Consider the following 14,305-nt stretch of genomic DNA (forward strand, 5'->3'; position numbering starts at 1 on the left):
TGCTTATTGCAATCATAATCATTTCTGTGAGTGCATTGTATTCTCTCAAAAGCTTTAAATACATGTTCCCTGCTCCTAACGACCAAGCAAATGATCTCCCTGAGACTGTAATGTTGGAAAAGAAGGAAAAACAATAACCAGTTAAGTATCATGAACTTGAAAAAAAAAAAGTATCATGAACTTGAAGCCATGACCTATGACTGTCATGGGGATTAAACAGGAAAAATTGTTGAGCTCTGGACACCACACAAAGGACCCACAGAAGTTGTGACCTGTAGCCAAGAGTGGAGCTTAGATCTTGCCTAGGTGCCTTAGATCTTGATCACATCTCTCAGTTAAGCTAAGTGTTTGATCAAAAGAGGGGAATTGTTAAAAACAAAAACAAAACAGGCCTCAAATGCAGTCACTTGTGCTAAGCCCTCATCATCAGATGAAGATTTAGTACCTTACCTAATTGGAGTTTCAACCTTCCCCAGGAATGGAATCTTAACCAGTCAGTCTTGAATTTCCTGGCCAGCACCAGTGAGGTAATATGCCTCACAGACCCTTTTGTCCCCTTGAAGAAAGTGACACTGCCCAACATCATCATTTTTCATTTGTTTATGATTTGCTTGTCCAACTCCCTCTCTACCTTTCAGAACTTTTCTGCTTGCTAGATGGATTTCTGCTTTGTGTGTGAATCATTTGAAAAGCCAATTATATCTTCAAATTTATGAAGTGGACCTTTGTTTTTAACATAGGATACTAGATGGGATTTTTAAAATAATTATTTTCTTGAAATATAATTCAAGTGCCATAAAATTCACATTTTTAAAGTGCACAATTAAGTGGTATTGTATATTCACAAAGTTGTTTAACCATCACCACTATCCAATCCCATCCCCAGGAAAATTGTCATCACTCCTAAAAGAAACCTCATATCCATTAGGAGTCATTCCTCATTCCCTTCATCCCCAGACTGTAGAAACCTCTAATCTACTTTGTTTCTGTGGATTTGCTTATTGTGAACATCTCATAAATAAAATCATACAACATCTGGCCTCCTGTTTCTGGCTTTTTCCATTAGCATAATGTTTTTAAGGTTCCTCCACATCGTAGCAAGTATCCATCCTGTATTTCTTTTTATGCCCAAATAATATTCCATTGTGTGGATAGATTATATATAGATCATAATAGATCTTTGTCCATTCATCAGTTGTTGGGCATTTTTGTTGTTCCCACTTTCAACTCTTTTGACAAACGCTATTTGTGTGCAAGTTTTTGTATAGACATATTATCAGTTATCTTGGGTACATACCTAGGAGTGAAATATGGTAATTCTAAGTTTAATTTTATTTATTTATTTATTTATGTTTGGCTGCACTGGGTCTCTGTTGCTGCATGAGGACTTTCTTTATTTTTTTGGTAATTAATATATTTTATTTTATTTTATTTCATATTTATTTTTACTAGTTGGAGACTAATTACATTACAATATTGTAGTGGTTTTTGCCATACACTGACATGAATCAGCCATGGATTTACATGAGTTCCCCATCCTGAACCCTCCTCCCACCTGCCTCCCCATCCTATCCCTCTGGGTCATCCCAGGGCACCAACCCCGAGCACTTATCTCATGCATCCAACCTGGACTGGTGATCTGTTTCACACTTGATAATATACATGTTTCGATGCTGTTCTCTCAGATCATCCCACCCTCGCTTTCTCCCATAGAGTCCAAAATTTGTTCTATACATCTGTGCCTCTTTTTCTGTCCTGCATATAGGGTTATTGTTACTATCTTTCTAAGTTCCATATATATGTGTTAGTGTACTGTATTGGTGTTTATCTTTCTGGCTTACTTCACTCTGTATAATGGGCTCCAGTTTTATCCATCTCATTAGAACTGATTCAAATGTATTCTTTTTAATGGCTGTGTAATATTCCTTTGTGTATATGTACCACAGCTTCCTTATCCATTCATCTGCTGATGGACATCTAGGTTGATTCCATGTCCTGGCTATTATAAACAGTGCTGCGATGAACACTGGGGTACACGTGTCTCTTTCCGATCTGGTTTCCTCGGTGTGTATGCCCAGGAGTGGGATTGCTTGGTCACATGGCAGTTCTATTTCCAGTTTTTTAAGGAATCTCCACACTGTTTTCCATAATGGCTGTACTAGTTTGCATTCCCACCAACAGTGTAAGAGAGTTCCCTTTTCTCCACACCCTCTCCAGCATTTACTGCTTGTAGACTTTTGGATAGCAGCCATTCTGACTGGCATGTAATGGTACCTCACTGAGGTTTTGATTTGCATTTCTCTGATAATGAGTGATGTTGAGCATCTTTTCATGTGTTTGTTAGCCATCTCTATGTCTTCTTTGGAGAAATGTCTGCTTAGATCTTTGGCCCATTTTTTGATTGGGCCATTAATTTTTCTGGAATTGAGCTGCAGGAGTTGCTTGTATATTTTCGAGATTAATCCTTTGTCTGTTTCTTCATTTACTATTATTTTCTCCCATTCTGAAGGCTGTCTTTTCACCTTGCTTACAGTTTCCTTCATTGTGCAAAAGCTTTTAAGTTTCATTAGGTTCCATTTGTTTATTTTTGCTTTTATTTCCAATATTCTGGGAGGTGGGTCATAGAGGATCTTGCTGTGATTTATGTTGGAGAGTGTTTTGCCTATGTTCTCCTCTAGGAGTTTTATAGTTTCTAGTCTTACATTTAGATCTTTAATCCATTTTGAGTTTATTTTTGTGTATGGTGTTAGAAAGTGTTCTAGTTTTGTTCTTTTACAAGTGGTTGACCAGCTTTCCCAGCACCACTTGTTAAAGAGGTTGTCTTTTTTCCATTGTATATTCTTGCCTCCTTTGTCAAAGATAAGGTGTCCATGGTATGTGGATTTATCTCTGGGCTTTCTATTTTGTTCCATTGATCTATATTTCTGTCTTTGTGCCAGTACCATACTGTCTTGATGACTGTGGCTTTGTAGTAGAGCCTGAAGTCAGGCAGGTTGATTCCTCCAGTTCCATTCTTCTTTCTCAAGATTGCTTTAGCTATTCGAGGTTTTTTGTATTTCCATACAAATTGTGAAATTATTTGTTCTAGTTCTGTGACAAATACCGTTGGTAGCTTGATAGGGATTGCATTGAATCTATAGATTGCTTTGGGTAGTATACTCATTTTCACAATATTGATTCTTCCAATCCATGAACACGGTATATTTCTCCATCTGTTTGTGTCCTCTTTGATTTCTTTAATCAATGTTTTACAGTTTTCTATGTATAGGTCTTTTGTTTCTTTAGGTAGATATACTCCTAAATATTTTATTCTTTTTGTTGCAGTGGTGAATGGTATTGTTTCCTTAATTTCTCTTTCTGTTTTCTCATTGTTAGTGTATAGGAATGCAAGGGATTTCTGTGTGTTAATTTTATACTTGCAACTTTACTATATTCACTGATTAGCTCTAGTAATTTTTTGGTAGAGTCTTAAGGATTTTCTATGTAGAGGATCGTGTCATCTGCAAACAGTGAGAGTTTCACTTCTTTTCCTATCTGGATTCCTTTTATTTCTTTTTCTGCTCTGATTGCTGTGGGCAACACTTCCAAAACTATGTTGAATAGTAGTGGTGAGAGTGGGCACCCTTGTCTTGTTCCTGATTTTAGGGGAAATGCTTTCAATTTTTCACCATTGAGGATAATGTTTGCTGTGGGTTTGTCATATATAGCTTTTACTATGTTGAGGTATGTTCCTTCTCTTCCTGCTTTCTGGAGAGTTTTTATCAGAAATGGATGTTGAATTTTGTCAAAGGCTTTTCTGCATCTATTGAGATAATCATATGGTTTTTATCTTTCAATTTGTTAATGTGGTGTATTACATTGATTGATTTGCAGATATTAAAGAACCCTTGCATTCCTGGTGCATGAGGACTTTATCTAGTTGCAGGAAATGGGGCTACTCTTCATTGCAGTGCACAGGCTTCTCAAGGCAGTGGCTTCTCTTGTTGCAGAGCATAGCCTCTAGGGCATGCGGGATTCAGGAGTTGCAGCACACGGGCTCTGTATTGTGGTGTACAGGCTTAGTTGCTCCACGGCATGTAGGATCTTCCCAGACCAGGGATCAAACCTGTGTCCCCTGCGTTGGCAGGCTGATTCTTAACCACCAAACCAGCAGGGAGTCCCTAAGTTTTATTTTTAATGAACTGCCAAGCTGTGTCCCAAAGCAACCCTAACTATTTTATAACCTATATTTTCCCCTTAACAATGGATCATGACTGTACTCTCTTGACCATATGTAGAAGTGTGCATCACTAGTTTGAGTGAATGGATAGTATTGTCTTAGCCAGCTAAATCTCAATATCAGAGCATATTTGAAGAATTCTCTTTTGTTGGACATTAAATGATTCTGTGAAACAGATTTTGAGCATCTTCTTTGCATCCCCACTAAGGAGATGACACTCTCCCAGGTATATCCAGAGCACATTATATATACAGCACATATCTTTATATACAGTGCTTTCACATTGCATGGCAAGCTCCCCATAGCTTCCCCCACCTATTTTATCTATTACATGGTGAACTCCTCTGGGCGCTAGAACATGTCTTAAATGTACCCTTGTATCCATACTTCGCAGCATAAAGCCAAATATTTGATAGATGTTTGCAGAATGAATGAATAAAGGAAATAATGAATAGATGGAAAGATGGATGGATAGAGTCAGGGTCTGTGAAGAGACAGTGTTCCTTTGCTATAAGAACATTCTGTCAAAATTCTTGCCTGGAGAAGCAGTGAGTCCCCAGACCCTGGAGGTGTGCAAAAGGAGGTTGAGTTAATTGTCAGGAACACTGTAAAGTTAATCCAGGCATCAAAAGGGAAATGGGATGAAATTTAAGATGCTTCCAAAGTGGAAAGCATGGAACACTATGAAACAGAAACCTGGGAAAGCTAAGAGATTGCCATATGTTCTCCAGCTGGACAGCTGTGGAGCCAGGAGTCGCTCTGAAAGTTCTTGAGCTGTTCTGAGGACCACAGACCAAAGCGTCAGTTCGGTCGCTCAGTCGTGTCTGACTCTTTGTGACCCCATGGATTGCAGCATGCCAGGCTTCCCTGTCCATCACCAACTCCCAGAGATTACTCAAACTCATGTCCATCAAGTCAGTGATGCCATCCAACCATCTCATCCTCTGTCATCCCCTTCTCCTCCTGCCTTCAATCTTTCCCAGCATCAGGGTCTCTTCCAATGAGTCAGTATTTGCATCAGGTGGCCAAAGTATTGGAGTTTCAGCTTCAGCATCAGTCCTTCCAATGAATATTCAGGACTGATTTCCTTTAGGATTGACTGACTGGATCTTCTTGCAGTCCAACCATCTCTCAAGAGTCTTCTCCAACACCACAGTTCAACAGCATCAATTCTTCGGCGCTCAGTTTTCTTTATAGTCCAACTCTCACATCCATACATGACCACTGGAAAAACTATAGCTTTGACCAGATGGACCTTTGTTGGCAAAGTAATGCCTCTGCTTCTTCATATGCTGTCTAGGTTGGTCACAGCTTTTCTTCCAAGGAACAACCATCTTCTAATATCATGGCTGCAGTGATTTTGGAGCCCAGGAAAATAAAGTCTCTCACTGTTCCCATTGTTTCCCCATCTATTTGCCATGAAATGATGGGATCGGATGCCATGATCTCAGTTTTCTGAATGTTGAGATTTAAGCCAACTTTTTCACTCTCCTCTTTCACTTTCATCAAGAGGCTCTTTAGTTCTTCACTTTCTGCCATAAGGGTGGTGTCATCTGCATATCTGAGGTTATTGATGTTTCTCCCAGCAATCTTGATTCCAGCTTGTGCTTCATCCAGCCTGGCATGCCACATGATGTACTCTGCATATAAGCTAAATAAGCAGGGTGACAATATACAGCCTTGAGGTACTCCTTTCCCCATTTGGAACCAGCCTTTTGTTCCACCAAAGTGTGCCCTTGTCTAAAGGCCTCTGTTTGCTTATGCCTGCTTTGGGTAGCTCACAGTGCACTAAGGTTAGAATCCAGGAAGGAAGAAACACTTGTGAAACTAGTGGTTGAACAAGTCAGTGGTTATGTGTAATCAGGGAGTTTAATACAAGCTCTTTTGATAAAAGTCAAAGTCTAGGAGGGTGGGGCCTGGACAGGCTTGGCCACTGGAAACTTCAGCCCTTGCATCTTAGGGAGCAGAGAGAGCTTTTCTGTTGTCTCCTCATCAGGCTCTTGGGCGGCGGGGGCAGGGCTGGGGAGAGCTGGAGAGGGCGGGAACTGGGCGGCCTCATTCATAGGGCCCTAGGTAGGCGCAGACACCTGAGGACGCAGAGCTTGCTGTCCTCTCACGATGTGGCTCGTCGCTCTGGTCCTGACCTCCCTCGCCATTTCCACGGCTTGGGGTGAGTCCTCCTGAAATGCAAATAGCGGGCGGTCTTTGGGAATCCTTGTGGGGGACCAGGGGGAGGAGAAGCGTACAGGGCAAAGCAGTGACAGGCTGCCGGGTCCCGCAGCTGCCGGGTCCCGCTGCAGCGCGCGCTGTCAGGACTCTGAGGCTCTGCCAACTCCCGGCGGCGACAGGAGACGAAGGGGAGGGTACACCCTGGGAGCCGCAGCTGCGCCGGCCGTGCCACGTGCAGGAGGGCAGCCAGCTCACCTATCGCTGAGCAGCTGAGGACTTTGGCGAGCTCCGTGTGTTTCCCCCTTGATCATTAGTCCAGTATGGCTAAAAGTGGGTTAGTGGAGTATTAATGTCCACTCTCGAGTGGGCGTGGGTGGGTTCCCATCCAAGGCAGCACTCAGGAGCTGTGTGCTTTTAAACAAGGGATGTTTCTTTTCTGTGTCTCAGTTTTGCACGGCTAAAATGGGGGTGAGAACTGTATCTACATCATTGGGCTCTTTTAAGTGTGAAATGGGTTGTTTCTAAAGAGTGTCTGGAATTGGAGAAAGTGAAAAGACAGTGATTGACAAGTAAAAGAGTTGTTTTAACTTACAGTGTATTAATAGACACTCTGAGGTGTGCTAAAGCCCATGGATCAGGAGCCAATTGCCATTTAAGAGATAGTTTGTTTTTCCCATTTCCCAGAGGAGGGGGCATGACACCACCTGGTGGGCTAGAAGGTGAAGCCCCAGGTGTGTCAGGGGCAGAGGAAGAAGGGAGGAATCAGGGGCGAGAACTTTATCTTGGTTGTGGGGTGGGGTGGATAGGGTGAGAAAATTAGCCAATCCCCCCATGCTCTAGGGCTTAGGGACTGCCCACGACTGTTAGGTACTTTGCCCTAGAATGATTAGGGCAGGATGATAGTGGCCATTGTGGAGGGCCTGATAAAGAAGGTGATTGGGGTTCAGCCTCTGGCAGGCTGGAAGGGAAAGTTCTTTCCTGTCTCCAGGGATCAGCTAACTCTGGGAGGGGCAGTCCCCCCAGAATCAGCAAGGCGCCCGGTATCAAAGCATCAGAATACACAGCACAGAAGACATGGTTAATACAAGGGTGCAGCAAGAGCCCTCCTCCTGGTGCTGTGACACTGTGAGAGGCCTGGAATTGAGGGTAAGAGCAGAGTAAGAAGCACATAAGAAGCTGATTATCCCCTTTCTGCTGGTTTATCTGGGTAGAGTCAGTCTCTTTCCATCTTTTGCAAATCCATACTGGCTTCCTCCGTTTCTTCAGTTGCCTCTTTTGTAAAATGGACATATTAATCTTTCCCTAGAGAGGCTTTTGTCATTGGAATGTCCACGTGGCACAGAGAAAGTACTCAATACACAGCATTACGTCTACCTCACGTGGTAACTGCTGCAGTCACCATCGTTGCCTATGCCCCACAGCTCATCACCCACTTTTTCACCTTTGCCAATTGGGCATCTGTCCACTTCACGTCTCTTGAAGGCTGTCATCGATGTGTCTATAAGACCAGATCTGCGTTATTCTCTATTCTGGCCACACGCTTTGAAGGAGAGGTTGTCCTTTTGTCTGTATCTAAAGAGGAACAATTGGGAGGGTGAGAGGCTGGACATCATTTCCTGTGAGGATGCTTAAACAAACATCAGCTGTTGAGGATGGACAAGAGAGGACTTGAAAGATGAGCATGAACGGGGGTTGCACTAAAGCCACCTGCCTCATGAAGGCGCAGGATGTCCCCAAGCAGTGAGGACCAGGCCTGACGGGGCAACGGTAGGAGATGAATTTCAGCTCAATGAGAAGGAACTGTCTGTTCCATGGGAATGGGACAGACAGAATGTGACCCCCAGTTCGCTCCCTCTGGTGACCCTCTGAGTTAGGAAGGACAGTTATCTTCACTCTCTCTCAGATAAGAAGCTGAGTCTTAGAAAGTTGAGAGGACATTCAGGATCACACGGCAAAGGTAACAAAGTCCACCCAGAATCCAGTTCAAACCTTCACCACTGACATGTCCTCATTTCCTCTCAATGTCCACCAGGGCTGCCACCCTCACCACCTATTGTGGAGACTGCTCAGGGCAGTGTCCTGGGAAAATACGTCAGCTTGAAAGGATTTGCACAGCCTGTGGCCGTCTTCCTGGGAATTCCTTTTGCCAAGCCTCCTCTTGGATCCTTGAGGTTTGCTCCGCCGCAGCCTGCAGAGCCATGGACCTTCGTGAAGAATACCACCTCTCACCCTCCCATGTAAGTCGGGAGTGTGGCTTTTGGCATCTTTCAGTGGGGATGTTAGTCTCAAAGGGATGCAGGAAGGAGCCAAGGCAATCTTCTGAGTGGCTGATACTTTGTTCTGGAATCCTCAAGATACTGTAGATCCTTACCAGCATTCCAGAATTCTCACAGCACTGTAGAGCCTTTATTCAACCAATATTTCTGGAGCACCTCCTGTATGTCAGCCGTGTTCTAGTTTCCTGAGATCCATCAGTGAACCAAAAAATGATCCCACCCTCATGCAGCTTGCCTTTGTAGCAGGGAAAGACAGATCCTGAGCAATATGCAAGGTAACAGATTATATGATATGTAAGAATAGGCTAAGTGGTTTGGAATAAAACAAGGAGTTGAGCAGTGATGGGGGTCGGTCAGAAGTAATGATTCTGTGTATTCTCCTGTCTTGATCTTTGCTGCAGCTGGGGAGTGAGGTGGGCCAGGAGGTGTGCGGGTAGGGAGTCTTTGGGGTATTGCCAGTTCCTAACTCCCAGGTGTGACTGCTGCCTAGTAAGGAGGAGAGCAATGGTTGGTGTGTCCTACTCACTATGTCCACGTTGGGCAAAGAAGTCAAAGCCGTCCCTAGAACACCTAGGACATCTACATGCGTGGATCTCTAGGGATTTCCAGGATCTGTCTCTTGCCGCTAGTTTCCACCCTTAGGTGAGGTCCAGAACCACGTCATTAACACAACGAATGATGCATCTGTCACTCCTTTCACTTAGGGAATTCCTCAGGTTTTAGGAACTGCTTGCAGGAAATAGGAAGACCAAAGATATATTTCTTATTATATCACAGTATCATATCACACAATAAAGATACTTTTTTGTTTTTTTAACATAATTTAAAAATTCTATTTATTAAGTCTTTAATTGGCTGCGCTAGGTCTTTGTTGCTGCACGTGGGCTTTCCCTAGTTGCAAGGAACAGGGACTACTCTCCAGCTGAGATGCGGAGGCTTCTGTTTGCGGTGGCTTCTCTTGTGAAGCACTGGCTATAGGGCTGTAGGGCTCGGATTCAATCGTTGTGCACCCGGGCTTTGCTGTCCCACGGCATGTAAGAGCATCCCAGGCCAGGGAGCAAACCGATGTCCCTGCATTGCAAAGCAGACTCTTAACCATTGGACCACCAGGGAAGCCCAATACAGATACTTTGGATGCCTGCTTTGCTCATTTGTATCATGAACATGGTTATATGTCATTACATGTCACAGCCTGACATTAGATTACACTGGGTATAGAGGTATAGCTTATTTACCCAGTCTCTTATTTGGGATCATTAATTTCTTCTTGATATTTTTGATAATATCATTAGCACTGTGATGAACATCCTCTAGCCAAACCTTTATGCATGTTCACAGTAATTGGGGCTAAGTTCCAAGAAAATGACATTTCTGAGTAAATGAGTATCACCTTTAGTTAAATTTCCTTTCAGAAATGTTCCAACTACACTCTTTCCATTAATATATGAAAACTTTCATTCACTAGACCCTAGCCAATGCTTGAGATTATTAAAAAATGTTTTGGCTATTGGATAGGCAAAATAATAATAATTATTAGCATCATAATTATTTATATAATTTTAGAGTTATTCTGCATTTATCTCAATACTAGTGACGTTGAACTCTCTTTCCCATTTATTTTTTATTTTCCCCTTTTATGAATACTATATCCCCTTGCCTTGGTGATCTGGGGAAAGCTCCCCCGGATGGAAATCAGAAGGGTCTCTTTGGGGCTATGACAGTCCCTTGATGGCTATGTCATCCAAGCACCTCAGTACTGGGGGCCGCCATGCCTGCTTTTTGGAAATCTGGAAATGTGGTTTATAATGTCCTCAGAAACATAAGCAGTGCATAGTCTGACTCTTCCTGGTCATGTGATCTTGGGCAGGTTCTGTAACGTCTCTGTGCCTCAGTTTTCTCAACTGTACATTGGGAACAATAATAGAACCCATATCATGGGTCTGACCTGAAGAATTTTTAAAATAATTTTATTTATCATTTATTTTTGGTTGTGCTGGGTCTTTGATGCTGTGTGGGCTTTATCTACTTGCAGATGGCGGGTCTACTCTCTAGTTGCAGTGAGTGGGCTTCTTGTTGCAATGGCTTCTCTTATGGAGCACCGGCTCCAGGGTGCTCAGCTTCAGTAGTTGAGGCTCCCAGGCTCTAGAGCACAGACTTAGTACTTGTGGCTCACAGGTTTAGTTGCCCCGTGGCATGTGGGATCTTCCCAGATCAGGGATCGAACCTGTGTCTCTTGCACTGGCAGGCAGATTCTTTACCACTGAGCCACCAGGGAAGCCCCTGATCTGAAGATTTTCTGGTTGTTCAGTCCATAAGTTATGTCTGAATCTTGTCAACCCCATGGACTGTGGCTCATCAGGTTCCTCTGTCCTCCACTATCTCCTGGACTCAAATTCATCTCCCTTGAGTCAGTGATGCTATCTAACCATCTCATCCTCTGCCACCCCCTTTTCCTTTTGCCTTCAGTATTTCTCAACATCAATTTCTTTTCCAACAAGTTGACTCTTAGTATCACACGGTCAAAGCATTGGAGTTTCAGCACCAGCAACAGTCATTCCAATGAGTATTAAGGGTTGATTTCCTTTAGGATGGACTGGTTTGATCTCCTTGCAGTCCAAGGGACTCTCAAGAGTCTTCTCCAGCACCACAATTCAAAATCATCAATTCCTTAGCCTTTAGCCTTCTTTATGGACCAATTCTCACATCTATACATGACTCCTGGAAAAGCCATAGCTTTGACGATATGGACCTTTGTCAGCAAAGTGATGTCTCTGCTTTTTAATATGCTGTCTAGGTTTGTCATAGCTTTCCTTACAAGGAGAAGTGTCTTTTAAATATTAAGTATTGCCTGTTACCACTGTTGGATCTTTCAGATCCTTTATTTGGGCAATGCATAACACTTGACAAGATGAGCTGACAGAATCTTAGCATGTCAGTGCTGCAAGACCCTTATAGAAATCATTCCCCTCACTTAGACATGGCAGACTGGGACCCAGAACAGGGAAGGAACTTGCCCAACGTCACCCAGCATGTAAGTGGCAGAGGCAGAACTAGAACCAAGTTCTCCTAATTTTGCACCACAAATATTTTGCCCTTGGCCTGTTGCATGCCTTAAATGATGGCCAACACAATGGCTTCTCACTGTTTTTGGAAGTCTCCCGTGAACTGGAACTCCTGGTTGACCTGTAGAGGAGAGTGAGCACCCTGCACTCGCTATGCATCATAGAGCCAGCTGTGACCAGGGCATGCAGGAAATGATCTACTTCCAGGCATTCTGAAGTCTCCTGAAAGGGGGAGGTGCCAGGCCTTCTCATTAGTCCTCTCCCCAGAGACCTTGGTGAGCCCTAGAGCCCCCTATCCTGACTCCCCCCTCCCTACCCCCAGGTAGCCTCCTACCCATTCCAGTGTCTGGAATCTGGTAAGACAGCTTTGTTTACAGGCCTAATTCTCCCACTCCAAGACAGGAGACATCTCCTTGGTCATCTGTGATTGCACATCAGGAGTTCTTCTCTTTCCTTGCCCCTCCCAGGTGCTCCCAAAGCACAGTGTTGGCGGAAATGTCCTCAGACCTCATTAGCAACGGAATGGAGAGTGTTAAGCCTGAATTTTCTGAAGACTGTCTTTACCTAAATATTTACACCCCTGCTGACCTGACCAAGAGAAGCAAGCTGCCGGTAAGCACTGGGAACCCCTGGTCAAGACTGGTATAGACTAGAAGGGGATGAAGGGGGTGTTAAGGAGGGGTGTCTTGGGTCAAGGGTCTTCTGGGGCCCCAGGGCTTTCTTTAGCACCATGGCCAAACCTGACATCAGGGAGCGCAGGTTGCCCACACCTGTGTCCCCTCGGCCAGAGTAGGGCCCCTGGGGGAGATGGCTGCACATCTGTAATGCATATTTGAATTTTTCTGATGTCTCTCATGCTAATAGATGGACAAGAAGGATGACTTGTAATTGCTAGGTTAGGAATCTGATACCCAGAGTAGGTAAAACATAATTTCCACTTAAGTTACAGCTGGAAGGAACCTTGGAGATAAACCAACAAATCAACCCTTCCTTTACAGACAGAGAAACTGAGGCCCAGTGAGGGGAAGGGGAGGTCACAGAGGAGGGTTGGCAGGACTGGAGCACGGGGCCCCTGGAATAGTCGGGAGCTCTCTGACACAGGCTAGCAGAGGAGCCTGTGTGTGGCCTTTCCTCAGCACAGAGAGACCCTCTCTGACAGCTTTCTGTGTCACAGGTTGGGGGGCAGAGCCTGGAACAACAAGGTTGCACTTTCCTTTGCTAACTATCAAGATTTTCTTGTAGTTAATTTCACTTCCTAATTGCCTTTGGCCCAGGCTAGTGATGCAGTGTGTCAGCATTTCCAGAATAAATGGAGCCCAGAGACAGGGAAGCCTTCCAGACTCAGGTTGGAGGGTGGGGCTGGTCTGCTAGAAAAGGAGGGGTCAGTGGGGGTAGAGACAGGGCTGGGCGCACCCAGCCATCTCCCAGGAACACCCCTGGCATGGTGCCCAGATGTGGAGGAGGGTGTCTGAACTTGGGACTAGAAGCCTGAAGAGGTGGGGACAATTGATCACTCATGCATTCATTCTCTTGCCTGTGACATACTTAGTGCTCCCACACACGTACTAGAAGTGGGGATGAAGAGAAAAGAGGAACGTAGAACTATGACCACACAGCCCCTGCCTTTGAGGATGGGCACCGAGCTGGACTGGCTTCTTCAGCAAATCACTGCTCACCAGCCCTTGGCTCAGCCTGGACTCAAGAGATGACTGCAAACTCAGTCTCTCCACCCGGAGGCAGTCAAGGATCGGAGGTGTTGGAGGAGCAGGGGCTCTGGGAGCCGAGGCTGGAGAACCTCTAATGTGGACACAGACTCTGGAACTGCAGAGTCTGGGTGTAAATACTAGTTCTGCCTTTTACTGCCTGAGAGACCTGGCTCTGTTTCCTCAAATCAGGGATAATCACATGTGAGTTTTCAGTGATGAATATGAAGATTTATGGCAGTGTCTGGCACAGCACAGGAGGCAACTTCCTGATGCATTAGTTAGAGTGGAAGGGAAGGAATTCCTCATGCCCCAGAAGCCAACATACTGCACCATGGCCATTGGCTGCTGTGTGCTGGGTGGCTCAACATATGGACTCTGCAGCCAGACTGCCTGGGTTCAAGCCTGCCTCCACTGCCTAGTAGCTGCATGACCTCGGTGGTTAAGTGCCCCCGTTTTCCTGTCCATGAAACGGGATAATAGTAGTCCCTCGTTCATGGATGAGTTATTTTTAAATGCTTAAAATCATACTTGGCACATAGTTCATGCACGAGTCCTTCAAATTTTTTGTTAACAAAATCATTATAATATTTACTTTAGCTATTCTCACTTTCTTGCTATGTGAACTCCTTAAATTGGCGGACATGCATTATGAATGGCCTCAATTCTTACCACAGTCCCTGGCGCCTAGTAGGTTTTCAGATCACATTCATCAAATAGTTGAAGACTTCTTGGAGGAGGTGGTTTTTAGGCTGGGCTTTGGAGGATGGGTGAGATTTGGGGAGCAGAAGGAGGCAGTAGGAAGGTATATTAATATGAGGTACCACCCAGGGCATAGGCTTCTTGACATGATCATTCATTCACAGGAGAACTTTA

The 14,305-nt window shown here is 44.4% G+C and overlaps 1 protein-coding gene across 1 annotated transcript in view; it reads left to right on the top strand.

The window, feature by feature from the left end:
- The first annotated feature begins 6,237 nt into the window (after positions 1–6,237).
- LOC122691738 (liver carboxylesterase-like) overlaps positions 6,238–14,305 on the top strand; it is a 28,122-nt gene continuing 20,054 nt past the window's right edge. The window contains exons 1-3 of the mRNA XM_043898518.1: positions 6,238–6,389; positions 8,421–8,625; positions 12,194–12,338. Of these exons, the coding sequence (XP_043754453.1) occupies positions 6,338–6,389; positions 8,421–8,625; positions 12,194–12,338 (402 nt within the window). The 5' untranslated portion in view covers positions 6,238–6,337. The remainder of the gene's footprint in view (positions 6,390–8,420; positions 8,626–12,193; positions 12,339–14,305) is intronic.

The sequence above is a fragment of the Cervus elaphus genome, chromosome 4 (assembly GCF_910594005.1).
Source record: "Cervus elaphus chromosome 4, mCerEla1.1, whole genome shotgun sequence".
Taxonomy (NCBI): Eukaryota; Metazoa; Chordata; class Mammalia; order Artiodactyla; family Cervidae; genus Cervus; species Cervus elaphus.